We start from the raw sequence: 27,633 nt of genomic DNA, 5'->3' as shown, positions 1-27,633 counted from the left end.
ATGGTGCTTGGTAAGAATTTCTGAAACAAAATTTAGCATCAAGCCTTGACGGGCAAGTGACCGGAGCATTGTCTAGAGAGAATGTGAAAAGAAGAAACATATAAAGGAGACAATCCCTGGTGGGGGAAAAAAATCTTAAGAAGTAAGGCTGTCATTCCAATTCTGACCCATGAGCTGTTTTATTAGCCTTGGTGAATCAAGATCACGTAAACAATCGTCGATTGGCTTGTTTTAATCTGCGGTTTTATCAACGCAATAAAACAAAATCGTTTGATGTAATAGCAGTTCACGCTAACAACAGTGGAGCATTGTTTCCTCCACCCTCTCAGGATATTGTATGTCCAGACTGTGCTGGTGTCTCCCATCTGCCAGTGAACAGGAGAAGGAGGGAGGGGAACAGGAGAAGGAGGGAGGGGAACAGGAGAAGGAGGGAGGGGAAGAGGAGAAGGCGGAGGAACTGAATGACGGGCTGCACTCCTCTCCGTCTCACATGTGAGCTTGGGACGGCAGCAGCTCAAGACACTCGGGCTGGTTTATTACACCGAGCAGGCAAGTCAGGTCAGTCCCCATGATGGCGGAGCCCAGCACACAGTCCCGTGTCTACTTTCAGTCCCCGGGCAAGGAAGAGGAGGCTCAGTCACAGCGGAAACTGGGCAAGTTCACGGTCCGGTACGACAGGAAGGACCTGCAGCGGCGACTGGACATCGAGGAGTGGCTGGACTTCCAGCTCCATCAGTTGTATGGCTGTGAGGTGAGTGGGGCAGTGCAGCGTTCACCTTGACTCAGGTCAGGCCGTGTGCTCGGATGCTGAGGGGGCTATGTGTTGTTAACCCCCCTGGCGGGGTCTGACCGCACTAAACGCTGCAGACACTGAATCTAGCAGCGACAGCCTGCCTTAGGTGAACACCTCTGTGTAAAAAGGTGAAAAACGCCAACCATTTGCAATGCGCCTTCACCATGGCAGTGTCAATGTCCAAGAACTACCAACCGGATTGCACAGCAAAACATCTGCAATACCAAGCTGGGGTTTTTGGAATGGGCTCTGCTGAGTTTTCACAGTTACTGCTTTATTATTTAATTGGGTGATTTGTGCTGAAGGATTTGCAATCTTATTGAAAGCTCAGTGATTGATTGTGTGGGCATGGTTTTGAGTGTGTGCGTGTTGGGGGGAGTCTGTGATGTGGTGTCAGGGTGTGGTGCCATGTGGGGAGTACAGTACTGTGTCATGGTGTGGACACTCATGTTGCTGTATGGGGTCATAGTGTTGTGTGTGTGTGGGGGGGGGGGGGGGGGGGTCACGGGTATGGTGTGAGGACATGGCCATGCAATCATGTGGGGTCGTAGGCACAGCACTGTGTGAGCTTGTAGTTATGTGGTTCCATTTGTTTGTGTGAGGAGTGGAGGGGTATGTGTTTTGGTAGGGGTATGGGGAGTTTGGTGACGTTTTTGTATTAGTGTGTTAGGATATGGGATGTGTTGGGGGTGCCTGTTTTGGTGGGTATGTGTGTATGGGGGTGAGGATATCTGTAGGAATGGAGGATCTATGGGAATGAGAGGGTATATAGCAGTGGTGCTGTTTGATGGTCATGACAAATCCATTGATAGCTCTGAGCACTGGAAGAATAGGGAACTGAACAGGCTAAATCCTAGAAATATGCAAACTATCCCAGATTCTATTCACTAGACTGTAACCACGTTCCTTTTGCTGAATGCTACCTCCAATCTGTCTCCATTTCCTATTTTACCTTGTTAGATTGTAGTTGGATTTAAACACGTTTTAATTGTTTCTCTGATTTAAGATGTGATATTACAGGCAGTGAACATATCATGTTTCAGATTTGGGGGAGGGTGGAGGTAAAATATTAGAATAACAATCTGATAATATTGGAGTGATATTTTAAATTAATCTGTTTGGGCATGCTGGTTTCACACCCCTGGAGGAGGTAGGACTTGAATCTGGGCATCCCAGATCAGAGGTAGGGACATTACCACTGTACCATGAGAGCTCCCTCTGAGAATACCAGGAATTATAAGGCATTAATCAACATTATAATGTGCATAGTTGATTATTGAATGTGAATGCAATTGTAATGTATTCCTAATTGGGAATATTTTTGAATCCAATTAGACTTTGGTCTGTTGTGGAAGTCGCTTGGATCATAATGAGATCATAGCTCAAGCTCTACTGAGCAGGTTCAGGTTTGATCCAATTCTGATCAGAGTACCGTGTTTGGGAGCAGATTCACTCGTAGGACTCTAATAGGTGCAAGTGTTGATCTAAATGGGTCTCTAAACCAGTTGTATAATGAAAGGACTAACGTCAAACCTCAGCTCCACTTTACTGCCCATTCCCTCATCCTTTGGTTTGTTTAAAGTCTAAAACTCTTTGTCAGCCTTGACATAACAACAGATGCTCAGTAACTGAGCATCCATAGCTTTCTTGGGTAGAGAATTTTAAAGATTTGCAACCCTCTGAATGAGGAAATCTCACTTACCTCATTCTGAGATCATGAGACTGTGACCATGTGTTCCAGATTTCCTGCTAGTGAGATCATCTCAGTATCTATTCCCTATGTGACCCCTTAAGAATATTTTGAGTTTGAGGTGATCATATTAAAACATCATCTAGACTGCAGGATATATAATGCTCATCTACACAATCTCATCTTAGAGGATAACCCTCTCACCCCAGCATTTTAATCCAATGTACATTCATTGCTGCCTCTCTCAGGCAGGTATCCACTTCATTCTGTGCAAAGCCAGACATTGTGTACAGTTCTTCAGTTGTCAGTTCATGAACGCCCCACACAATTGCACCAAAACGTTCCAGCTCCTGTACTTAAATTCTTGAACATTCAACCCCATAGTCCCAAAGAACCACTAATACAAGTAGTGCAACATATTGGGTTGCCTCCAGCACGGGGAACACAATACAGATTTGTACCTTCAATCCCCAATCCCAAAGATTGTCCTATCAAATGGTCTTCTAATCTCCTCAGTCTCATTCTGAACCTGCTTACATAATTTTGGTTATACTTCTCTCCAGTCTTGCCTCTCCCTGGTTATGTGTTCAGCTAATGGAGGTTTGGGAATGAAAAATAATTCATTTATTGGTTGAGGTCTTATGGTTGTTAGAGATGCCGATGTTCTTCTATAGATATCCAAGGGTAAAATGGACATTGTGCAGTTTTGGATGGGTCCCAAAGTGTTTCCCATGTTGGAAAGATACCTTTTGTGATTGTTATACAATATTCTGCTCTTCCCTTGTATGCCACTTTGGTTACTTTCATATTCACTGTTGCTTGCATAGTACATTTTAAGGATATAAAACCATTCAAAGCTTCCTGTGTTGTAGATGGAGTGGGGATGGACATTAGCCACTTTCCCCATTCTATATCCCATCTGGGTGGACCCTGAAATCGCCTCCCCTGATGGTACAGCACAGGCATGAATGTTTTTGTTAGACATCATGTGGTGTCCCTCACATATGATTCCAATATTCTCTACTTGGTATGTATGTTTGGGTTTCTCCTTTCCTATAATTATGGAATGGATGTCTGCACTCCTATCAACATATTTGTTTAACCAAATTATCAACCTTGATGTATGTGCTAAACCTTTGCATTGGCAACAGGTCAAATGCATTGACCTAGATGTCAAGTACTGGAGCTGGTTATTGGTGACTGAGAAGGGAATGCCCTCTGTATCTGTCTAAAATGTAGCTAGGTCTGCTCTACTATCCAACATCCATACACCCAGCAGACATCATCTTTGTGCTTCTTTGGTCCTTCAGCAACGAATTAATAGTTGTTACATGCTGTGCCATTGCAGTTATGTATAACCTTTGAGACTAACAGGTTCACAGAGCCACAGAGATGATATCAGTTTCGGGACACTGCTTCAGATGGGGGAGTGATTGGGGTTCCCCGGCCCCTCCAGCTTTGCGAAGGATTATCCTTCTTGTCCCAAATCATTAGGGCTTATTAGGGAGTCCGTATCTATGTTCGGCCACTTTTCTTGTGTTCAAGTTTGGTACAGGCACCCTCTTCATTTGGTTAGCCTGGAACCATATGACACTCCCGAAGTTGAATAACATGGATCATGTGACTGGCCTTGATCACAATAATATATGGGCCTCTATACAAGGGAACAGTTCTCTGTCAGCACCTGATCCCTAATATCCCACTCCTCTGTTTTATTTGTCATCATGAGCAATTTATTGTGTTGGCTTTTCCTCCCAACATTACAGGCTGTTTGGCTGCACAATTCCCAAAAGTGATTTGATGCTTGTTCGGCTCTTGTACCTGCTGGTGTGGCACTCAGTATGAGGTGGTGTGTGGGGGTCCCCATGAGTCTGTTAACCCATGGAGAGAGTACCCAGTCTCCTTAGATTTTTGGTCCTGTATATTGATGAGGAATGGTGTAGCACCTCATCTCTTCTCTGAGGTTGACTTCAATCTGCAGTGCTATTCTAATGGTCTGGTTCACGTGCTCCACTGTTCCCTAAGTTTGAGGATTATGGGGTCCATGCCATTTCCCCTCTGACCCCAACAACCTTAAATGGATTTACATCACCTGTGCCTTATTGATCTGATTCCAGTATACAGAACAACCTCTGTTATCCAAACGTCAAATATCCGAATTTCGGATAATCCAATCAAGCTCTCGAGATCCTGGAAAAATGTTATCCGAACAAGCAGTTATCTAAACCAGATACTCCCTACCTGTGTCGCTTGGGTAATCGAGGTTGTTTTGTATCAGGCAAATCCCACCTTGAAAATGCTCCCTGTAAGAGGGTTGACTAAGTTGGAAGTCACATGACACCAGGTTATAATCCAACAAATCTCAAGGTGTTGGAGCACAGCCCCTTCATCAGGTGCAGTGAGAGAAGAGTACTCACGGATGTAGTTGATCGCCAGAGAGATCAAAAGACCATACAACTGGTGTGATTAGTGTCAGATAAGTCTCTGGCTTATAAGAGGGAGGGTTTTTGCAGTCTACACAGATGTGACCAATCTAAGGGGAAAGCCTGCATTCACTTTTTATAAAGTTATAAACCAGGACCAGGTGTTCTTTTATTTTCTTCACTGGTAGAAGACCAATAAAGTGGATTTGTATGGATTCCCTTCTGCCCATCAGTTAACTCTCAAGTTGACCTTCCGTTCTGGGTGTTTAGGTTATTCTGTCGTCTGATTCACATCATTTCACATGGGACTCCATATCTGTCCTTAACCATCATCCCACCTGCCTAACACGTTCCATGGATGTCTTGCACTGGGACTCCACGGGCCACTTCCAATTAACTCCTGTCAGTAAATCTCATATCTCCTTTGAACAACATGACTTCCTTCAGTACTAAACCTGTAGACTGCTGAGGGTCTTCCAAATCCTTTCCTCTTGCTTTTGTCTCAATAATATTTCTTGAAACAGGGTCTTTTGAGGTGGACATCAGTCAGGTCTGAGTGAAGGGGCATGCACACCATTGCATCCTCACCCATTGTGGCTATCACAATGCCATGGGTTATCCTTCTCCGTTTCAGCTTTGAGTGGACTTTTGCCTTTGGGATGATGTTCTATTCCCTATTGACCACTTTCAAAATCACTGAGCATTGAGCTGGTCATGGAAGGCATCCTCTCATCTGGGTTGAATGGTCTAAGGGCCCATGTAGCTAGATGAGTTAAATGTGAGCATAGAACCAGAGCAGATGGGGTAGGGTATGGGCAATTCCTACATGTGTGTGATCACATGGTATACTGCCTCCTGCTGGGTGTTCACCCTCCGAGCCAACTTCACTTCTCTGTCCAGGCAATACCCCCTTTTTGTTTTAACCACAAAGCTGTCTTGTCCTTCTGGATGTATGCCCATACATGTATTACCCTTGGTGTCCCATACCCCTTCTACAGTACATATGAGTGCACCCTCACCATCCATGTTTACTGCCAGCTTTGGTTCATTGAATGGTTTGACGACAGATCCATCTCATCCTGGAACAAGGACGACATGTGCCATCTTTGTTCCTCACCTCCAACCCAAGCCTTGTGTGTGTGTGGGCTGGGTGGTCAGGGTTATACTGTGTGCTGCTGTACATTTTATAGAATACTGCACAGCATATTGAGTGGCCAGAAGCTGTGTCTCACAGATACAATGTGCTTTCTCCACATCCCACGTGATGTGGGGGATGTATGTTTTCGGTGGCACCTGCCTGTGTACCTCCTGCACGAAGGCTCATGTCCGTGACTGCTACTTCCAAGGTGAAATCTCATTAGGATCTTTAGCTCACATCAGCCTGTGGTGCCAAAAACTGATTTTTGAGTTGGATGAAGGCATCTTTGCATGTCTCTGTTCATTCACACTCCATCCCTTACTGAGGCAGCTCCAGCAGGGATGCTGCCATGTCTTTGTCCCTGATAAATTCCCTGGAATACCCTGTCAATTCCAGGAATGAGCAGACTCCCTATACTGCCTTATGTTTCCCTTCATTGACAGCACTGTCCCTGGGTCAAAGGGCCAACCCAAGAAACTAAACCTCTCTCCCTGCCCAATCTGAGCCTTCGCAGAGTTTGAGTCCCATCTCCTGCAACAGAACAAGAAGGGTCAAGTGCTGCTATTCAGTTTCCCAGAACTGCACTAAGTTGTCCATACACTCCGCGAACTGTGTGGGGAGGGTATTTGAACTCTTCCAGCCCTTATGCTAAGCTCTGGTGGAAGATAGATGGACGATTGTGTGACCCTTGGGATATCCTTGTTCAGTGGTAATCCGCTGCTACACACTAGGATCTATCAGGCTTTCAGACTGGCCAAATTGGTGAAGTCATGCAAGTGTCGAGGGAGGCGCAATAATCCTGCTCCATCAGTGAAACTATTGCAGTCTCCTGATCTCTCGTCACTCCCTTTTGAGAAGGGGTACTGTTTCTGGGGTCCCCTTTGACCTGCACTCCCCTTCCCAGCATTCTTTCAGTCAGGCCTATGCTTTGCAAAAGCCTCTTCATTTTCCTGAACTTGTTTCCGGGACTGCATCAGTATCTTCACTGAGTTCCTGCTGGTTTCGTTTGCCACCGGTCAGCCTGTCTCCTCAGACAGAGACATGATCATAATCTATGATATTTTCACCATGTCTCTTGCAGAGACCCATTGGTCATATCCATTGCCACGCAGTGAACAATTAGCCAATCTGCTCCTCATACTCTGTGTGAGGGGTCCCCATTTTGTTCATATATGTTCCCATTCATTTGATAGGCCCTTTCATACTCAAGGATTTTGATACCACTGCTGTTGCAGAGTCACCTGTGAAACCCACCAAATGGTCTGATCTTCCACTGGAGAGGGCTGGTCCCTGTGGTTTTGATGATCCAATCACAATGCAAGAGAAAGGGTGTCTAGTAGAAAACAGCCCCAGCCTGTTCAGCCTCTCCCTGTAGCTCAAATCCTCCAACCCTGGCAACATCCTTGTAAATCTTTTCTGAACCCTTTCAAGTTTCACAACATCTTTCCGATAGGGAGGAGACCAGAATTGCACGCAATATTCCAACAGTGGCCTAACCAATGATCTGTAAGCCGCAACATGACCTCCCGACTCCTGTACTCCATACTCTTGACCAATAAGGGAAAGCATACCAAACTCCGCCTTCACTATCCTATCTACCTGCAACTCCACTTTCAAGGTGCTACGAACCTGCACTCCAAGGTCTCTTTGTTCAGCAACACTCCCTAGGACCTTACCATTAAGTGTATAAGTCCTGCTAAGATTTGCTTTCCCAAAATGCAGCACCTCGCATTTACCTGAATTAAACTCCATCTGCCACTTCTCAGCCCATTGGCCCATCTGATCAAGATCCTGTTGTTATCTGAGGTAACCCTCTTCGCTGTCCACTACACCTCCAATTTTGGTGTCATCTGCAAACTTACTAACTGTACTTCTTATGCTCGCATCCAAATCATTTATGTCAATGACAAAAAGTAGAGGACCCAGCACTGATCCTTGTGGCACTCCACTGGTCACAGGCCTTCAGTCTGAAAAACAACCCTCAACCATCACCCTCTGTCTTCTACCTTTGAGCCAGTTCTGTATCCAAATGGCTAGTTCTCCCTGAATTCCATGAGATTGAACCTTGCTAATCAGTCTCCCATGGGGAACCTTGTCGACTGCCTTACTGAAGTCCATATAGATCACATCTACTGCTCTGCCCCCATCAATCCTCTTTGTTACTTCTTCAAAAAAACTCAATCAAGTTTGTGAGACATGATTTCCCAAGCACAAAGCCATGTTGACTATCCCTAATCAGTCCTTGCCTTTCCAAATACATGTACATCCTGTCCCTCAGGATTCCCTCCAACAACTTGCCCACCACCAAGGTCAGGCTCACCAGTCTATAGTTCCCTGGCTTGTCTTTACCGCCCTTCTTAAACAGAGGCACCACGTTTGCCAACCTCCAGTCTTCTGGCAGCTCACCTGTGACTATCGATGATACAAATATCTTAGCAAGAGGCCCAGCAATCACTTCTCTAGCTTCCCACAGAGTTCTAGGGTACACCTGATCAGGTCCTGGGGATTTATCCACCTTTACCCGTGTCAAGACATCCAGCACTTCCTCCTCTGTAATCTGGACATTTTGCAAGATGTCACCATCTATTTCCCTACAGTCTATATCTTCCACGTCCTTTTCCACAGTAAATATCGATGCAAAATACTCATTTAGTATCTTCCCCCATTTTCTGCGGCTCCACCCAAAGGCCGCCTTGCTGATCTTTGAGGGGCCCTATTCTCTCCCCAGTTACCTTTTTGACCTTCATGTATTTGTAAAAACCCTTTTGCTTTCTCCTTAATTCTGTTTGCCAAAGTTATCTCATGTCCCCTTTTTGCCCTCCTGATTTCCCTCTTAATTATACTCCTACTTCCTTTATACTTTTCTAAGGATTCACTCGATCTATCCTGTCTATACCTGACATATGCTTCCTTCTTTTTCTTAACCAAACCCTCAATTTCTTTCTTCATCCAGCATTCCCAATACCTACCAGCCTTTCCTTTCACCCTGACAGGAATGTACATTTTCTAGATTCTCATTATCTCATTTCTGAAGGCTTCCCATTTTCTAGCCGTCCCTTTCCCTGCGAACATCTGCCTCCAATCAGCTTTTGAAAGTTCTTGCCTAATACCGTCAAAATTGGCCTTTCTCCAATTTTGAACTTCAACTTTTAGATCTGGTCTATCCTTTTCCATCACTATTTTAAAATAAATAGAATTATGGTCGCTGGCCCCCCCACTGACACCTCAGTCACCTGCCCAGCCTTATTTCCCAAGAGTAGGTCAAGTTTTGCACCTTCTCTAGTAGGTACATCCACATACTGAATCAGAAAATTGTCTTGTACGTACTTAACAAATTCCTCTCCATCTAAACCTTTAACACTATGGCAGTTCCAGTCTATGTTTGGAAAGTTAAAATCCCCTACCATAACCACCTTATTATTCTTACAGCCCTTGGGACAGAGCAGAGGAACAGGTTCCCTGTCTGCGGTCTAATTTCAGCGACCTCGGAGTTCTTTTATTGTTTGGAAGTCAAACATGCCGTGGGGGAAGAGGTGTGGTGTCCACTCGATAGTCCCATTTCCTGAACATCTCCTTCCTTATCCTTTGACTTGTGTTCACAACCCCCGCCCTGCCCTGGCTCCCACTGTACCCACTACTCCTCTTGTTTGTTTCAGAGCCTCCTGTAGTTTGTCCATCTTAGCCTGACATTAGCCATGATTAACTTCTCCAGGTACAACCTTCAGAATATGTTTGACCAGACACTTTTCTCAGTTCCTGAGATCTGCAATGCTGTCTAAATTCCTCTTCTATCAGACTGTCACACTGCTGGTGATCAGTGACCAAACTAGCTTTCAATAAATTGTAATCAGCTACACCATTTCTCCCTTTCTAGCCCATGTTTTTCCAATTATTCATTTTTTTTATCCCACCTTTCCTGCAAACTGTTTCAACAACCTGTCCAAAATTGTGTCCCTCTGTTCTAATTTTCATCTCCATTCCTCTATCTCTGCATTGAGTATAGGAGTTGGGAGGTCATGTTGCATGCTTTACAGGATATTGTATAGGCACCTTTTGGAATGCTGTGTTCAATTCTGGTCTCCCTGCTATAGGAAGGATGTTGTGAAACTTGAAAGGGTTCAAAAAAAGATTTACAAGGATGTTACCAGGGTTGGACGGTTTGAGCTACCAGGAGAGGCTGAATAGGCTGGGGCCATTTTTTTCCTGCAGTGTTGGAGGCTAAGGAGTGACTTTATAGAGGTTTCTAAAATCATAAGGAGTATGGATAGGGTAAATAGCCAAAGTCTTTTCCCCAGGTTTGGCGAGTCTAGAACAAGAAGGCATGGGTGAGGAAGGAAAGATTGAAAAGGGACTTAAGGTGCAACTTGTTCACGCAGAGGGTGGTGCATGTATGGAATGAGCTGCCAGAGGAAGTGGTCGAGGCTGGTACAATTACAACATTTAAAAGGCATCTGGATGGGTATATGAATAGGAAGGGTTTAGAGGGATATGAGCCGTGTGTTGGCAAATGGGACGAGATTAAGTTAGGATATCTGGTCGGGATGGACAAGTTGGACTAAAGGGTCTGTTTCTGTGCTGTATAGCTTTATGACTCTGTGACTCCTGTTGTGAATAATTTTCTTCGATAGTCCATTATCCAAATGGCCCTTCTCATTGCAAATAGATCCCGAGGTCCACTCATTGGCTTCTTGGACTGGGTTCTCACTGCTCAGAATAATCCTGACTTGGTGTTCCTAAAGTGGAACCTTCTTTGCCATTGTAAAGCTCAATTGCCCCTTCCATTACCCAGCCTGGTTATGTCTTTATATTCAGATGGCTTGCCAATCTGTAGGCTTTCATTCCTACTTTCCCTGGTCTATAAGGGTTTACTCCAATAACTCAAGATATCTCTAACCATTGCTCTGAGGCAAGCTTCCTGAACTAATGGGACTAAAGGCAGATAGTCCCCTGGCTCTGATGGCTTCTATCAATCTGAAAAGAAGTAGCTGCAGAGATAGTAGAGGCATTGGTTGTAATTTTCCAACAACCTTGTGGTTTCTGGAGAAGTACCAGAGGATCGGGAAACTGCTAACGTGGCATATCTATTCAAAAAGGGGGCAAGACAAAAAGTGGGTACTTATACGTCAACTAGCTTAATAGCCATTGATGAAGTGTTGAAATTAATTAGTAAGTAATAGCAGTAAAATTGGAAAATCATAATCTAGTTATGTCTGACTAATTATATTAGAGTTTGAAGTCTGAACCAGAGTGGATAGAGAGAGCCAGTAGGTGTTGTATTTGGACGAGCAGGGGTGTTTGAAAGTACATCATAGAAGGTTAAATCATAAGATAGGAGCCCACGGTGTTGGAGGTAGTATATTGTCATGGATAGAGAATTGGCTAATGGACTGGAAACTGGTAGGTATTAGGGGTTTTCTTCAGGCTGACACCCCATTACCAGTGAGTTCCACATGGCTCAGGGCTGGGACCACAACTGTTAAGAACATATGTCAATTGCTTAGAGGAAGGAAGCCAATATACTATAGCCACATTTGCAGATGACACAAAAATAGCTGGAATGGCAAGTGGAGAGAGGGATATGTTTCCTGAAGAAGGACTTATGCACCAAACGTCGATTCTCCTGCTCCTCGGATGCTGCCTCGCCTGCTGCCCTTTTCCAGCAACGCACTTTTTTCAACAGAGGGATATGTTTTACAGAGTTTACAGAGATATTGATAGATATTGATAGGCAGGCTAATGGAATATTTCAAGGGGTAAGCCAAAACCAAAGAATGAATGTTGTCTACCATATCTGTTAACCAGGGTGGTGCTGTTGTTGACTGGTGTCTAGAGTCTTTATTGCAGAGGCTGAGCGCCAGCTCACTCACACTCACTCGCACACGCACACAACCCCGGACCATGACCCCCTCATCGAGTATCAGACCATTGTGTCTAATCTCATTTTGTCTGTTGACATCTTCCCACCCCGCCTTCTGCACAGACTCCGAGCTCTCAATCCTGCAACCCTTTACAGCCCGCCTCTACCTTCTTCCCAAAATCCATAAATGTCATTGCTCGAGGAGATCCATTACTTCTGCTTGCTCCTCCCCCATGGGTCTCACCTCTGGCCATTACAAACCCACTGACTCCCACAGTTACCTCGACCATACATCCCCATTCCCTATTCCCTGTTTCCTGTAAAGACTCTATTCATTCGCCCAGCTTCTCCACCTCTGTTTTGATGATGCCACCTTCCACAGAGTGGTCTCAGAAATGTCCACCTTTTTTTACCTCCACTAAGGATTCCCTACCACAGGGCCCTAAGCTGTGTTCAAACCATCTCCTGCACTTCTGCCATCGCCCCTCTCTTCCCTCCCACAACAGTGATGGGGTCCTCCTGGCCCTTACCAGCATCCCCATCTAAAGGATTATTAGCCACTATTTCTGTCACCTCCAGTGAGATGCAGCCACCAGACACATGGCCCTCCTCACAGTCGTCAGCTTTCTGCATTCCCTTCAGCCCTAGACCACTCCTCTTCCATTCCCAACACCATTGTACAGCCTCAGGGCATCTCCCCCCAACCCCGAGAGACACCACCTTCCAGATGAAGCAGGAACCTTTGCTGTCACTTCGCTCAATCCAGTCTACTGCATTCGCTGCTTACCATGTGGTCTCCTCTATACTGGGGAACTTTCCCAGTTACCATCAGTTCTGAGGAAGGGTCACCGGACCCGAAACGTTAACTTTGATTTCTCTTCGCAGACACTGCTGATCTAGTGAGCTCTTCCAGCAATTTCTGGTTTTGTTTCATTTAGGGGGCTTCTCAGGATAAATGCTGTGAGGATGTAAATGCTGGAAGAGTCTCGGACCAAAGGGCACAGTCTCAGAATAAAGGGGCACCAGTTTAAGACTGAGATTAGATGAGATTCCCTACAGTGTGGAAACAGGCCCTTCAGCCCAACAAGTCCACAACGACCTTCTGAAGAGTAACCCACCCAGACCCATTTCCCTCTGACTAATACACCAGTTCTCCGAGAGTGGAGAGATTTTTTGGAACTCTTTGCCATAGAGAATCATGGGAGCAGTGGGCTTGTGTATATTTAAGGTTGAGAAAGAGTCTTGATCGTTAGAAGAATCAAGGGTAAGGAGGAAAGGGCAAGCAAGTGGATGAGAACAGAGCCGACTCGGCCATGATTCTATTGAATGGTGGAGCTAGCTTGAAGAGCCAAATGGTTTACTCTTATTCCTATTTTTTAATTATGGTCTGAAACCTTTCTCCGTACAGAGAGGCTGTGCATTCAAACGTTAATACTGTCCAGTCTCCAGCAATTTGATCAGTTTGACCACTGGCAAAAATCGCAAACATGTTGGCACGGTGACTCAGTGGTTAGCACTGCTGCCTCACAGCGCCAGGTTCGATTCCCGCTTTGGGTGACTGTCTGTCTGTCTGTGTGGAGGTTGCACGTTCTCCCAGTGTCTGTGTGGATTTCCTCTGGATGCTTCTGTTTCCTCCCACAGTCCAAAGATGTGCAGGGTTGGGTGAATTGGCCATGCTAAATTGCCCATAGTGTCCAGCGATGTATGGGTTAGGTGCTTCGGTCAAGGGTAAATGTTCGAGTAATAGGGTAGAGGAATGGCTGTGGATGGGTTACTCTTCAGAGGGCGCTGTGGATTTGTTGAGCCAAATGGCCTGTTTCCATATTGTCGGGATTCTATGTCAATTGATCAGTTGCTCATTCAGAACTGCTACATTCTCCTTGCAAAGAGTTGTTTTTTTGCTTGTAACAAATCTTTTAACAAGCTCTGACATATCTTGCTCAGGCTGTTACCACTATATTCCATTCCAAGGAACCTTATGGTATTTACTTGGCATAGTTTGTGATGTCTGTTTAGCTGGTACATTATATTCTAATACGTTGTCTCCTTTAAACCAAGATTCCAGCCTTTCAGTCATACTGTTGTACTTTAGTCCATTACTGTCGAGGTAAAGCACTTCATCTTACCACACATTCTTTCAGACACAGAAACACATTTAAGACCAATGACCTTTGTAATCGTTAACACATGAAGTTAGTTAGATGAATTTTTTTCTTGTTAGATTTTATTTCATTTTGGCTAACCTGGAAATTTTAGGTATTGTATACTGTAAACCTGCAATGTCCCCCAAATCGTCAGAAAAATGAAATTTTGATTAAACAGCCAAATTGCCCCATTTTCACTGGCCTAATTCAGATTAAAATAAAACGTGCATTGTGGTTTTTCCACAGAAAATAACTATTATTTTGTCATCAAACTGAGTGTTTTTAAACAATGGCAAAGAGTAATCTAGTAAAATGCTAAACAAAATTTGTATAAATGTAAACCCTACTTCATTTAAAATATTTTGTTCAGGTAGACAGGCACACAAAGTCTTTAAACGTTATAGGTGAACAAAAAAATTCATGTCACACAATTTGATAGCACCAGTTTGGACCAAAGGCAGCAGTGAGTTGTTTTCTTTTGGTTCTTTTCAATTCCGTTTTGTTTTTTTTTCCAATTCCTTGTTGATAGGAGGTTGTGGATTCTCTGATTCTCAGTTTTTCATTAACTAGTTGGGAATGTGCCCTTTCAGTGTCTCTAAAGTTGGCTTCCCCTTTCCCTTTTCAACAGTGACTTTGAAGAATGAACAGCTCACAGAGGAAAGGTGAGGAAGGAACAGCTAGTTGCTATGGATTTCCTCCAGGGAGAGAGAGATAAATGGATGTGCTGTGTTTTACAGGCTAGACGTGTCTACTGCATTGTTCACACACATGCTGTAGCCAACTGCCTAGGAACCAATCAAACGTTTGTTGCTATGCTGAGCCCACAACAATTGGTGCAATTGAAAAGCCCATCAAAGGACTGCTTTTGGGCAGTATTGTCCTGAATACATATCGACAGTACTGCTTTGTCTGGACCTCTCTCTCTGCTGCAGTAAAGCAATATATTTACAACTCCTATGGTGGTCCGTAACTTAACACTATGAAGCTTGTTGTAACAGGTTTCCTTAGTTTAAAGCAATAGATTTTCCCATTTTAGTCCACAGTCCTTTTTTTAAAAAAAAGTGAACTTTTAAGTACCAGCATTTAATAGATTTCCTGAGATTTTCTATTACCAGAGTGAGTACCCTCACAATTTCCCACATTGTATTCTGTACCTACTTCACCACTCACTGCTGTCAGCTTGAAACTGCCCAATTTATTACTATTCTATTTTCTGCCTCCTTCAATCCTGTACCCATACTAATGTGACATTTGCACGGCAGCTTATTTAAGGTGTTTTGAAAACCCAAATACACTACATTCACTGGTTCCCTGTTATCCACCCTGCTACTCATTTTCTCAAATATCTAACAAGTTTGTTACAGAACAACCTTGATTACCTGAACAAGACGGGCGGGGAGTATTTTGTTCGGATGACTATTTTACGGGACCTTGAGGTCTTGTTCGGATAATCTGAAATTTGGATAATTGACGTTCTGTAATTGAGGTTGTTCTGTAATCAGTTTTCATTCATAAAGCTGTGCTGACTTTGTCTAGACATGTTATGACTTTTTGAGTGCCCCTTAATAATAGACTGCAGCATTTTCCCAATGATTGGTGTCAAGCCACCTGGCCTGAAGTTCTCATTTTTTTTTACTCTCTCCTTTTTCTTGGGAGCAATATTATATTTGCTGACTTCCAATTCCCTGGTATGACTCCAGAATCTAGGGAATTTTAGAAAACCATAACCAGTGCATCCATTATCTCTCCAGATACCTCATTTCGAACCTTTAACGTGGAAGCTATCTGTTCCAGGAAATGTTTGTTGACTTTCAGCTTCATTTAACTTTAAGTTTAACGTTAAGTTCAAAAGAGTCATTAAACTCTTGCTTCACCACTATTTCTTGTATTCTTGTCCACTCTTGTTTAATCTCTCTCAATTTGTTTAACGTCTGCATGACTTCTGCAACCACCCACCACTTCCCCATTAAAACTTCCCTGTATCAGCCTTTCCACAGTTACATTCACCACTTTATAAAGTTGTGAAAGCTCTTATAACCTTCTTAAAAATATTTTTGGCTTCATAGTTTACTTTTTCTCTTCATGCTATATAATTGGTTTTATTTAAGATCAGTGTTCTAACTTGTTTCAGTCAGTCTGAAATTCTGTGACATTATGATTATCCTTACACCACTGGATTCCTTACTATGATGTTGCTAATTAACCTATCTTAGATGTAAGTTTGCACGCTGAGCTGGAAACATCATCAGTGAGCCTCCAGATGAAGCGCTGATGGTATGGCCCTACCACCAGTGCTTCACCTGGAGGCTCACTGATGTTGCCTAGTATGGTTACAAAACATCTGAAAAACCTTCCAGCTCAGCGTGCAAACCTACATCTAGAACCTCAACCTGAGCTACAAATCTCCTCAACTTGCTAACCCATCTCAATTTGCAAAACCTGGTCTAAAGTTGCTTGTTCCTTGTTTGATGACTTACTAATTTCAGGAGCTGTCTTAAATGCATTCCATGAATTAGTTCTCTCAACTATTCTTGCCTACTTCATTTATCCAGTCTATAAACAGACTGATATCGCCTTAATGCATTATATTTGTTAAAAGTACCTTTTTTTTTAATGAATACTCTCTCCATAGGAATAGGAGTGGGCCACTCAGTTGATTGAGCCTGCTCTGCCATCTAATTAGATTATGCTGATTTCTAACTCCACATCACTTGCCTTATCTCCATCAGTTTGAGAAGGTGATGGCTTGTGGCATTGTTGCTGGAATATTAATTGAGAAACTCAGCTAATATCTTGGGACCCAGATTCAGGAATAATATCTGGATTTAGGAGTCTACCGATGACTATGAAACAAAAACCCATCTGGTTCACTGGTGTCCTTCAGTGAAGGACGTATGTCATCCTCACCTGGTCTGGTCTACTTGTGACTCCAGACCCACAACAATGAGATAGACACTTAACTGGCCTCTAAAATGGCCCATCAAGCCACTCAGTTGTGTCAATCGTTATGAAGTTTCAACAGGAAATGAAACTGGATGGACTGTTTAGCATTGACCTAAGCACCAGAAAAGACAACGGCAGAAACAGTCCTGTTGGCCCTGCAAAGTCCTCCTTACTAACACCTGGGGGTTAGTGCCCAAAATTGGGATAGCTGATTCACAGACAAGTCAAAGAACAACTTGACCTTGTCTGTAAGGTCAGGATCCATGAGTATGACTATGTCCCAGACTCCACCATCACCATCCCTGGATATGTCCTGTCTCACCAGCAGGACAGACCCAACAGAAGTGGCAGCACCGTTGTATACAGATAGGAAGTTGTTGCCCTGGAGGTCCTCAACATTGACTCCTGATCCCATGAAATCTCGTGGCATCAGGAGAAACATTGGGAAGGATATTTTTCCTGATGGTTTCTCTGTACTATGCTCCCTCAGCTGATGGATCAGTACTCCACCATATTGAACAACACTTGGAGGAAGCACTGAGGGTAGTAAGAGCACAAAATGTACTCTGGGTGGCGCATTTCAATTTCCACCACCATGAGAAGCTCGGCAGTGACACCACTTAGGAAAAAGCTGCTAGACTGAGGTCTGCAGCAGATGGGGAGGGAACCAACAGGAAGGAAGAACATACTTGACCTCATCCTTACCAATCTGCCAACAGCAGATGCAACTGCCCATGCAGTATCATTAAACGTGACCGTTGCACAGTCTTTGTGGAAACAAAGTTCTGCCTTCACATTGAGTTACAACCTCCATCGTATTGTGTGGCACTATCACTGTGCTAAATGGGACAGACTTCAAACAGACCTAGCAACTAAAGACTGGGCATCCATAAGACCCTGTGGGCCATCAACTCCAGCACAATCTATGACCTCATGGCCCGACATATTTCCCCCACTCGTCCATTACCATCAAGCCAGAGGGATCAGTCCTGGCTCAATGTAGAGTGCATGAGGCCATACCAGGACCAGTATTGAGGTGTCAACATAGTGAAGCCACCAAATAGCACTACTTGCATGCCAAACATCATTAGTAGCAAGTGATAGAGCAAAACAATCCCATGATCAGAACTAAATTCTGCAGTCCTGCCAAATCCAAAATTATGAATGGTGATGTCCAATTAAACAACTCCGTGGAAGAGGAGGCTTCACAAATATCCCCATCCTCAAAGATGGAAGAATCTAGCAAATCAGTCCAAAAGATCAGGCTAAAATTTTCACCCTAGTCTTCAGCCTGAAGTGGATGATCCATCTGTGCCTCCTTCAGTGGTCCACAGCATCGCAGATGATGGTCTTCAGCCAATCCAATTCACATCACAAGATGTCAAGAAACAGTTGAAAACCACACAACACCAGGTTATAGTCCAACAGGTTGGACTATAACTTGGTGTTGTGTTACTTTTAACTTTGTGCACTCCAGTCCAACACTGGCATCTCCAAATCAAGGAACAGTTGGAGGCACTGGCTATTGCAAAGGCAATGGGCCCTGACCATATTCTAGCGATAGTACTGAAGACCCTTGCTTCAAAACTTGCTGTTCCAGTACAACACTGGTATCTACCCGACAATGTGGAAAATTGCCCAGGTATGTCCTGCAAAAAAAAAAGCAGAGCAAATGTAACCAGGTCAATGACCGTCCCATCAGTCTACTTTTGATCATTAGGAAGCTGTCATCAACAATGTTATCAAGCATCACCTACTCAGCAATAACCTGCTTAGTGATACTTAGTTTGGGTTCCGCCAGGGCCACTCAGCTCCTGATCTCATTACAGCTTTTGTTCAAACATGGACCCAGAAGTGAGAGTGACAGCCCTTTATGTCAAGGCTGCATGCGACCAAGTATGGCATCAGAGGGTTCTAGCAAAAATGGAATCAATGTGTATTGGGGACAAACTCTCTGCTGGTTAGAGTCAGACCTAGAACATAGAAAGATGGCTGTAGTTGTTGCAGGTCACTCATCTCCGCTCCAGGAGTTCCTCAAGGTAGTGGCCTACACCCAACCATCTTCAAATGCTTCATCAATAACCTTCCCTCCATCATAAGGTTAGAATTGGGGATGTGCAATGTTCAGCACATTTGCAACTCCTCAGATACATGTTCAAATGCAATGAGTGTCTGTCTGTCTGTCTGTCTGTCTGTCTGTCTGTCTGTCTGTCTGTCTGTCTGTCTGTCTGTCTGTCTGTCTCTGTCTGTCTCTGTCTGTCTCTGTCTGTCTCTGTCTGTCTGTCTGTCTGTCTGTCTGTCTGTCTGTCTCGCCCCAATGATCATCCCCAACAACGGACAATCTAATGACTGTCCCTGGATATTCAATGGTGCTACCATCACTGAATTTCCCACTATCAACATTTGGAGGGCAGGCTGCAAGAACAGGTCAGAAGCTAGGAATACTGCAACAAGCAACTCACTTTCTGACTCTGCAGACCCTGTCCACCATCTGCAAGGCTCAATTTAGGAGTGTGATGGAATATTCCCTGTTTGCCTGAATGGGTATATTCCAACAACACTCAAGAAGCTTGACACCATCCAGGACAAAGCAGCCCACTTGATTGGCCCTACATCCACTCCCTCCACCACTGGCACTCAATAGCAGCAACATATGCTATCTACAAGATGCACTGCAGAGATTTGCCAAAGTTCTTCAGACAAAACCTTGCAAACCCAATACCACTTCTGATGGAATCAAACATCAACTGGAAGGGAATAAATATTGGCCTAGCCAGCAATATCCATGACCGATGACTGAATTTAAAAATTTTAAAATTTAAGGCCTTTTTCCCTGGGGTAGGGGAGTCCAAAACGAGAGGGCATAGGTTTAAGGTGAGAGGGACAAATTTAAAATGGACCTAAGAAGCAACCTTCTCAGGGAAAGGGTAGTGCGTGTACGGAACGAGCTGCCAGAGGAAGTCATCATCACAGAAGGGGACTAACTCGGTCCAACCCGTCCATGCCGACCAGATATCCCAAATCAATCTAGTCCCATCTGCCAGCACCCGGCCCATATCCCTCCAAACCCTTCCTATTCATATACCCATCCAGATACCTTTTAAATGTTGCAATCATACTCGCCTCCACCACTTCCTCTGGTAGGTCATTCCATACACGTACCATCCTCTGCATGAAAAGGTTGCTCCTTAGGTCCCTTTTAAATTTGTCCCCTCTCACCTTAAACCTATGCCCTCTAGTTTTGGACACCCCTACCTCAGGGAAAAGGCCTTAACTATTTACCCTATCCATGCCCCTCATTCAGTACCCTCTGCGTGAAACAATTACCCCTCAGGTCTCTTTTATATCTTTCCCCTCTCACCTTAAGCCTATGCCCTCTAGTTCTGGATTTCCCCCCCCCACCCTATGGAAGAGATTTTGTCTATTTATCCTATCCATGCCCCTCTCAATTTTATAAACCTCTATAAGGTCACCCCTCAGCCTCCACTGCTCCAGGAAAAACAGCCCCAGCCTATTCAACCTCTCCCTATAGCTCAAATCCTCCAACTCTGGCAACATCCTTGTAAATCTTTTCTGATCCCTTTCGGATTTCACAATATCTTTCTGATAGGAAGGAGACCAGATTTGCACACATTATTCCAAAAGTGGCTCAACCAATGTCCTGGTACAGCTGCAAAATGACCTCCCAACTCCTGTACTCTGACCAATAAAGGAAAGCATACCAAATGCCTCCTTCACTATCCTATCTGGAAGTGGTGGAGGCTGGTACAATTGCAACATTTCAAAGGCATCTGGATGGATATATGAATAGGAAAGGTTTAGAGAGATATGTGCCAAATGCTGGCAAATAGGACAAGATTAAATTAGGATATCTGGTCAGCATGGACAAATTGGACTGAAGGGTCTGTTTCAATGCTGTACATCTCTATGACTCTGTGACTCATGGGCAAGGACACTTAAGGTCCCTTTTTGGAGTCCTGTACTTATTTGAGAAATAATCTTTCTTTCTACCCATTTTTTTCCCACTAAAATGAATAACTTCAGAATTATTCTAGCCCATCCAGTTTTCTTTTTCCACTCCTCCTCAACTGACACGCTCACCCAATTTAATATCATCAAATTTTGAAATACTGCAATTAGTTGCCATATATGGATCGTTTATATAAATTATGAACAGGTGTGATCCTTGCAGTGCTATGCTAGTAACAGACTGTCAACCCTACAAAGACCTAATTATCCTGCTCTCTGCTTTTCTGCCTGTTAATCAATCCTCAATCTGTACTAGGGTGTTATCGTCATTCCCATCTAATTTACTAATCTCCGTGGGACCTTATCAAAAACTTCTGAAAATTGAAATACAGTATGTTCACTTCTCTTTTATTAATACGAGAAGTAATATCCTCTCCATACTCCAAGTTTGTCAAACATGATTTCATTTTCATAAATCCACGTTGGCTTTACCCATTTTTAACCATTCTTTTCTAAATGTCCAGTTGCCACATCATTTATAATAGTTTCTAAAATTGTCCCTACTACAGATGTCAAAGTGTCAGATCTGTTGTCCTATTTCTATACTGACTAACATATGGGACTGAATATAATCCTAAGATTATAGTGAGTTGTTCCACTTTTCAGTCTCCTTTCCGAGCTCCCTGAAATCGGATTTCAGGCTCACCCTACTTAAGAAATTGTTACTGACGTAGACCCTCTGCCTGGTCATCCTTCTGCAGAAGAATTCCTGCATCCCATTGACATCCACGACCTTAGATATAGGGAGGCAACATTGCCATCCTAGAGTCATGCGTACAGTTGTGGAAATACCTATTTCTGTAATGATCAAATACTCTGTTACTGCTGCTGATCCCTATGACTTCCTCCTAACATGTGCAGCTGAACTGATTGTGCTCTGGTTAAAATGAATAAATCTTCTCAGATACTTTTTTCATATAATCAGGCCAACCCTAGATCATGATCTTTTGCACCTGTTATAGCTGGTCCTCTTCTATAGTTGCCAATTGTAAGTGTTGGCTCTGGGTGTGGATGAAGTGCAACATATCAACCTTGAGAATGTCTTCACCTTCATAGTCAAAGAATTAACTTGTGGAATATCTTGGTCTCTGGGTGCCAAATATAATAATCTTGGTTCTCTTTCACTTTGAAGTCATACCTTTGCAGATTGGTGACTGATTTGATTGCATTGAATGTGGTCTGCTCCACCATAGTAGGTATGGTTTGAATTCTGAGTTGTGATTGTACAGAGATCTGTGCATACTTGCAGGCCTGCCACAGCTTGATGGTTGGTATCTAACAATTAGAAGTTTTTAGGAAGCCCAGGTAAGCTTCAAGTGGATTGGTAATACAGTGCGATTCTGCCAGTGCATGAAGCTGGTGATCCAATAAAAACTGAGACAGTCTTTCATAGGCTGTGTCATGAAGTGCCATTTGCTGAAGGATCTATCTTTTCAGAATGCATAATTATAAAATGTTGGCTGTAGCTCCCATATTGCTTGTTGTCTGGACTTTTCAGAACATGTGTTCGTCATGATTATAAAGCATTCTGATCACCTTGTAGTGTCAATATGGTGTATAAGGTTAACAGTGTGGAAAACATGGTCATCTTCTGGCATTTAGCTTTCCCTCGGTTGACTCTGCATCTCATTTATCTGCTGCAAAATCCTTGCTGCCGGTGTTGTGATGTTATACCATTGTGTTGGTTACCTGTGTTTTGTTCTGTGATCTGACTTGGCCTTTGGGCATGTGCAGAAATCTGATTCCAATGTCCCTTGGTGCCAAATGCTTTGCCAATATCACAAAAAGCTGGGCAGTTACAACCGACATCTATTCCAGATTTTGTGGGTTTGGTGCGTTTTGCTGACTGTAACAATATTGTTGGCTGCACCTAAGGCATGAAACCATTGTTGGCGTGCTACTATGAATTTCATACAAGTGTCCATCCTGAAGTAAGAGTTCAGCCCTTTATCAATGACCAGATGATCCTCCCTAAAGGCTTTTAGGATATGGAGGCTTTGACTAACTCAGTGAGCCTTCCTGACAGTTCCTGTTTTGAAAAGTCACATTCATGCTTCATCTGCCAACAAACTAGTCAATCTGTCTCTTGGGGCTGTTGTCTGAAGAAGATTGGAAGCAAACGCAGATGAGCCAGTACAAGGCTTTAGCTGTCATCTCGTTGTTGCTACCTTGGCAATATACAATAGATGATGGAAATCTGAAATAAAAGTAGAAAATTCAGAAAAAGCTCAAAGCGAAGCAAAGTTAGCGTTTCAGATTGACTCTCGGTCAAAACTGAAGAACAACAGAAATTGCAATCTGTTATTTTTTTTAAGCAAGTGAGAGGAGGTAGGATTTACTGGCAAATACACAGTGGTGGAGTTCTGTGATCGGTTGGGGTGTGGGAGAGGCTGGATGGTGGAAGGTTTCCTGGTGCAAAAGTCAAATGGAATGCTTATCAATTTAAATACAGAAATGAAGAAATGTCATGAAGAGGAATGAGTGACAATAGCCATCTGAACACAAAGAAAGGGAATTCAGCAAGAAATGATTAAAAGATGAACCGAAGGGGGAGAAAAAATAATGTAAATTAAATGGAGCCAGAGGTTATGGTGAGTGTTGTTACCTAGACAGGAAATTTGCCAGGGCACTATAGTGCTTCCATTAAGACTTCACCTCAGTAAATTGTCTGAACCTGTAATTTGCTGAAGAACTCTCTTATTCCTTTCCCAAGTCTGCTTTGATCAATGCTCCATTTCAGCTTGTTGGTGTCTAATAAAATGATCCCTTCCTGACATTGTTTTGTCTGCGCATCACATGAATGCAGCTGGTTGTTGCTGTCTGCATGGTGAGGATAGTGCAAATAGCAGTGCAAAGGATAATAGGGATGTACAAAAATAGAAAATTGGAAGGAACACCCGAGGTCTCAGAACTTTGGAACTGATGGAATGGATCTGCTATACCCTGCTGAAGAGGGAAATCGACCAATGGTACTTGCTGTCCTGTGACAGAGGGAAAGGTGGCACTTGCAATAACTCACAGGGGACTGCGTACTGGCATTTTATCAACCCATTGAGACAATTCTGGATTGTCTGGAAACAGAAGTTGTAGAGGTGAGGTTGGTGGCTTAACTCCTAAGATGGGGATATGGGAAAGCCTCTCTTCCCATCTCGTGACAAGAACGCATAGAGTTTTGATGAGATGGGGGTTGCTGGACCAGGGCGTTGCAAACAGTGGTGCTTGATCTGAATCCTCAAGCCTAGCCTTCCGTTGTTTTATTATAGAGTCCCTACATTGGGGAAGCAGGACAATTGGCCCATCAAGTCCACCCCTCAGTTGCCCGAGGATGGAATCGAACGAGTGTTCCTGCCCCAATGAGACGGCAGTGCTAACCACTGAGCTATTGTGCCACACCTGAGTCACCTTTATTTCGACCAGAAATATAAGAGGAGGCAGGGGCCTTCAATGCTTTGAATCGCAAGGATTGTGGGTCCCACTTCTGAGAGACAGTCTGGACAAAGCTATGGCTGATCTCGATGCAGAAAATGTTGATCAGATTTGATAGAGGCATGGAAAGTTATGAGGATTTTTGATGGAGTAACTATTTGGAGAAACCGGAAAGCAGATTGTTAATCCACCGATTGACTGAATGCTTTTTCCAGACTACTGTAAATGTTAATGGAATTTTTTTACCCACAAAACTGTTATGCTTGATCTGAATTGTTATCAATGCATTGCCCAAAATGGTGGCGCAGGCAGATTCAATAGAAAGATTCGAGGGGAACTTGAATAAACACTTGAAAAGGAAACTTGGAGAAAGAGCAGGGGCGGTGGGAGTAATTGGGTAGTCTCTTCACAAAACCAGGGAAAGGCATGATGGACCAAAGAGTCATAGAGATGTACAGCATGGAAACAGACCCTTCGGTCCAACCTGTCCATGCTAACCAGATATCCCAACCTAATCTAGTCCCACCTGCCAGCACCCGGCCCATATGCCTCCAAACCCTTCCTAATCATAAATCCATCCAAATGCCTTTTAAATGCTGCAAACATACCAGCCTCCATCACTTCCTCTGGCAGCTCATTCCATACACGTACCACCCTTTACATGAAAAGGTTGCCCCTTAGGTCTCTTTCCCCTCTCACCCTAAACCTATTTCCTCTAGTTCTGGACTCCCCCACCCCAGGGAAGAGACTTCTGTCTATTTATCCTATGAAAACCCCTCCTAATCTTATAAACCTCTATAAATCACTCCTCAGCCTCTGACACTCCAGGGAAAACAGCCCAAGCCTGTTCAACGTCTCCCTATATAGCTCAAATCCTCCAACCCAGGCAACATCCTGTAACTCATTTCTGATACCTTTCACATTTCACAACATCCTTCCAATGGGAAGGAGTCCAGAATTGCGCACAATATTCCAACAGTGGCCTAACCAATGTCCTGCACAGTAGCAACATGACCTCCCAACTCCCGTACTCAATACTTTGACCAATAAAAGAGAGAATACCAAACACCTTCTCTATCCTATCTACCTGTGACTCCACTTTCAAGGAGCTATGAACCTGCACTCCATGGTCTCTTTGTTCAGCAACATGCCCTAGGACCTTACCATTTAAGTGTATAAGTCCTGCAAAGATTTGCTTTCCCAAAAGTAGCACCTCGCATTTATCTAAATTAAATTCCATCAGCCACTCCTCAGCCCGTTGACCCATCTGATCAAGATCCCCTTGTAATCTGAGGTAACCTTCTTTATTGTCCAAACACCTCCAATTTTGGTGTCATCTGCTCCAATATTCACATCCAAGTCATTTATACAAATGACAAAAAGTAGAGGACCCAGCACCAATCCTTGTGGCACTCCACTGGTCACAGGCCTCCAGTCTGAAAAACAACCCTCCACCACCACCCTCTGTCTTCTACCTTTTGAGCCAGTTCTCTATCTAAATGGCTAGTTCTCCCTGCATTCCATGAGATCTAACCTTGCTAACCAGTCTCCCATGGGAACCTTATCGAACGCCTTATATTAACTCTTCTGTGAAAACTGATGTATTGGATGGCAAGGATTGGCCATTCAAAACTGAGTTTAGGCATTTTTTTTGTCCTTCCAGAGTATTGTGAATCTTTGGAACACTTTCTGAAAAGGTAGTGGAAGCAAAGTCCTTGAAGATTTTTAAAGTAGTGGTAGAGCCTTGTGAAGCAAGGGGACGAAAGGGGAAAGGATGGTAGATTTGAAGTTACAATCTGACCAGCCATGATTTTATTGAATGCCGAAGCAGACTCTGGGGCTGGCTGACTCACTCAAGCGCCTGATTCATATGTTTGTATGTAAATGTTCCAGGGCCACGTAAAACACCAGGAACAGGAATGAGCCACTTGGCCCCTTGAGCCTATTTCACCATTTAATGAGAGAATGGCTGAACTCCACATATCTGCCTTTGATCCATATCTCTTAATGCCTTTGCTTAACAAAAATGGTACTACCTCTGATTTAGAATTTAACAACTGATAAATGAAAGTTTTTTTAAAAATATTTTTATTTAGGATATTTGAATGTAAGGCCATGGTACTATTACAAAAGGTGAGTAACCTCATTCTGAATGCTTCCCACAATTTTGAAAAGTTGCAAAATGAATTAATTTAGATTTTTGTCCTTTTATTGCCATGAGGAAGCCGCTTGTGTTCGTGATTCATGAAGTGTCATGTTTACCGAGTGAAGGTAAATATAGGTTGACATTGAACATTGCCACTTTCATACCAGAGTAAGCTCGTACTGGAGCTTAAATGCTACAATAAAATCCAAATCATTGACAGTGAGCCCTTGAGTTTAAACAAGGGTCAAGTTCCTTTCCAAACCTACCCCAGATGTGTTCATCTTTTTATACCCTTTTGGGCAAAGGACTACTTCTCCCCTTGGTCCTAGTGGATTGTACCGCTAAATGATGTCATATTGTGAAGGTCAATTTATGACATCATACAGAGGGTTGATCCATTTGAAAAAAGGGGGGAGGGGAACAATGGTGATTGTTGCCATGTAATTGCAAAGGATTTGTTTTGATGGTATGACTGGAGACTGGCGCAATAAGTATATTAAAATTCCCAGAGCAATACTCCTTGTTCATTAAATTAAAAATGGAACCAAAGTCTTAAATCAATTGCAAATATTTACACTTGTCCATGGAGTGTGCAAGTTAGTTAGATAACTCATTGGTCATTGAGTAACATAGGAGCTAGGAGCAGGAGTAGGCAATTCAGCCCCTCAAGCCTGCTCTGCCATTTGTTACGATTATGGCTGCGCTCACCTTGGCCTCAACCTCACTTCCCTGCCTGCCCCCCGTAACCCTTCAGCCCATTACTAATTAAAAATCTGTCAATGTCCCAGAATCCACCACACTAAACTTCAGAACTAAGATCCCATTCCCTCCCTGTTCCCAATTTTTTTTCTCATTCCTTTCCTTCCCATTCCACCTCCTCGTCCATTCCTTTTTCCTTCCGCTCCAACTCATTTCTGTAGTATCAGAAGTGAAGGCTCATTTAATGACGTGCTAATGTGACACCGTGTACATCATCGCAGGAGGTGAGTGCAGTGTCTCTTATGGGATGGCAAGATGGTTGTTTAAAAACAATGAAAGTTTTCC

General features: G+C 43.6%; 1 protein-coding gene across 1 annotated transcript in view; it reads left to right on the top strand.

Annotated features, from left to right (window-relative positions):
• The first annotated feature begins 119 nt into the window (after positions 1-119).
• The window catches only part of ppp1r14d (protein phosphatase 1 regulatory inhibitor subunit 14D), a 56,302-nt gene continuing 28,788 nt past the window's right edge, over positions 120-27,633 (top strand). The window contains exons 1-2 of the mRNA XM_087990096.1: positions 120-371; positions 414-751. Coding sequence (XP_087846222.1) covers positions 569-751 — 183 coding nt within the window. The 5' untranslated portion in view covers positions 120-371; positions 414-568. The remainder of the gene's footprint in view (positions 372-413; positions 752-27,633) is intronic.

Source organism: Chiloscyllium plagiosum, unplaced genomic scaffold (assembly GCF_037043375.1).
Source record: "Chiloscyllium plagiosum isolate Xiang-an unplaced genomic scaffold, Cpla_swu_hap1 HiC_scaffold_8, whole genome shotgun sequence".
NCBI classification, from domain to species: Eukaryota; Metazoa; Chordata; class Chondrichthyes; order Orectolobiformes; family Hemiscylliidae; genus Chiloscyllium; species Chiloscyllium plagiosum.
The sequence above is the reverse complement of the archived record's forward strand: the minus strand, read 5'-3'. Positions and strand labels throughout refer to the sequence as shown.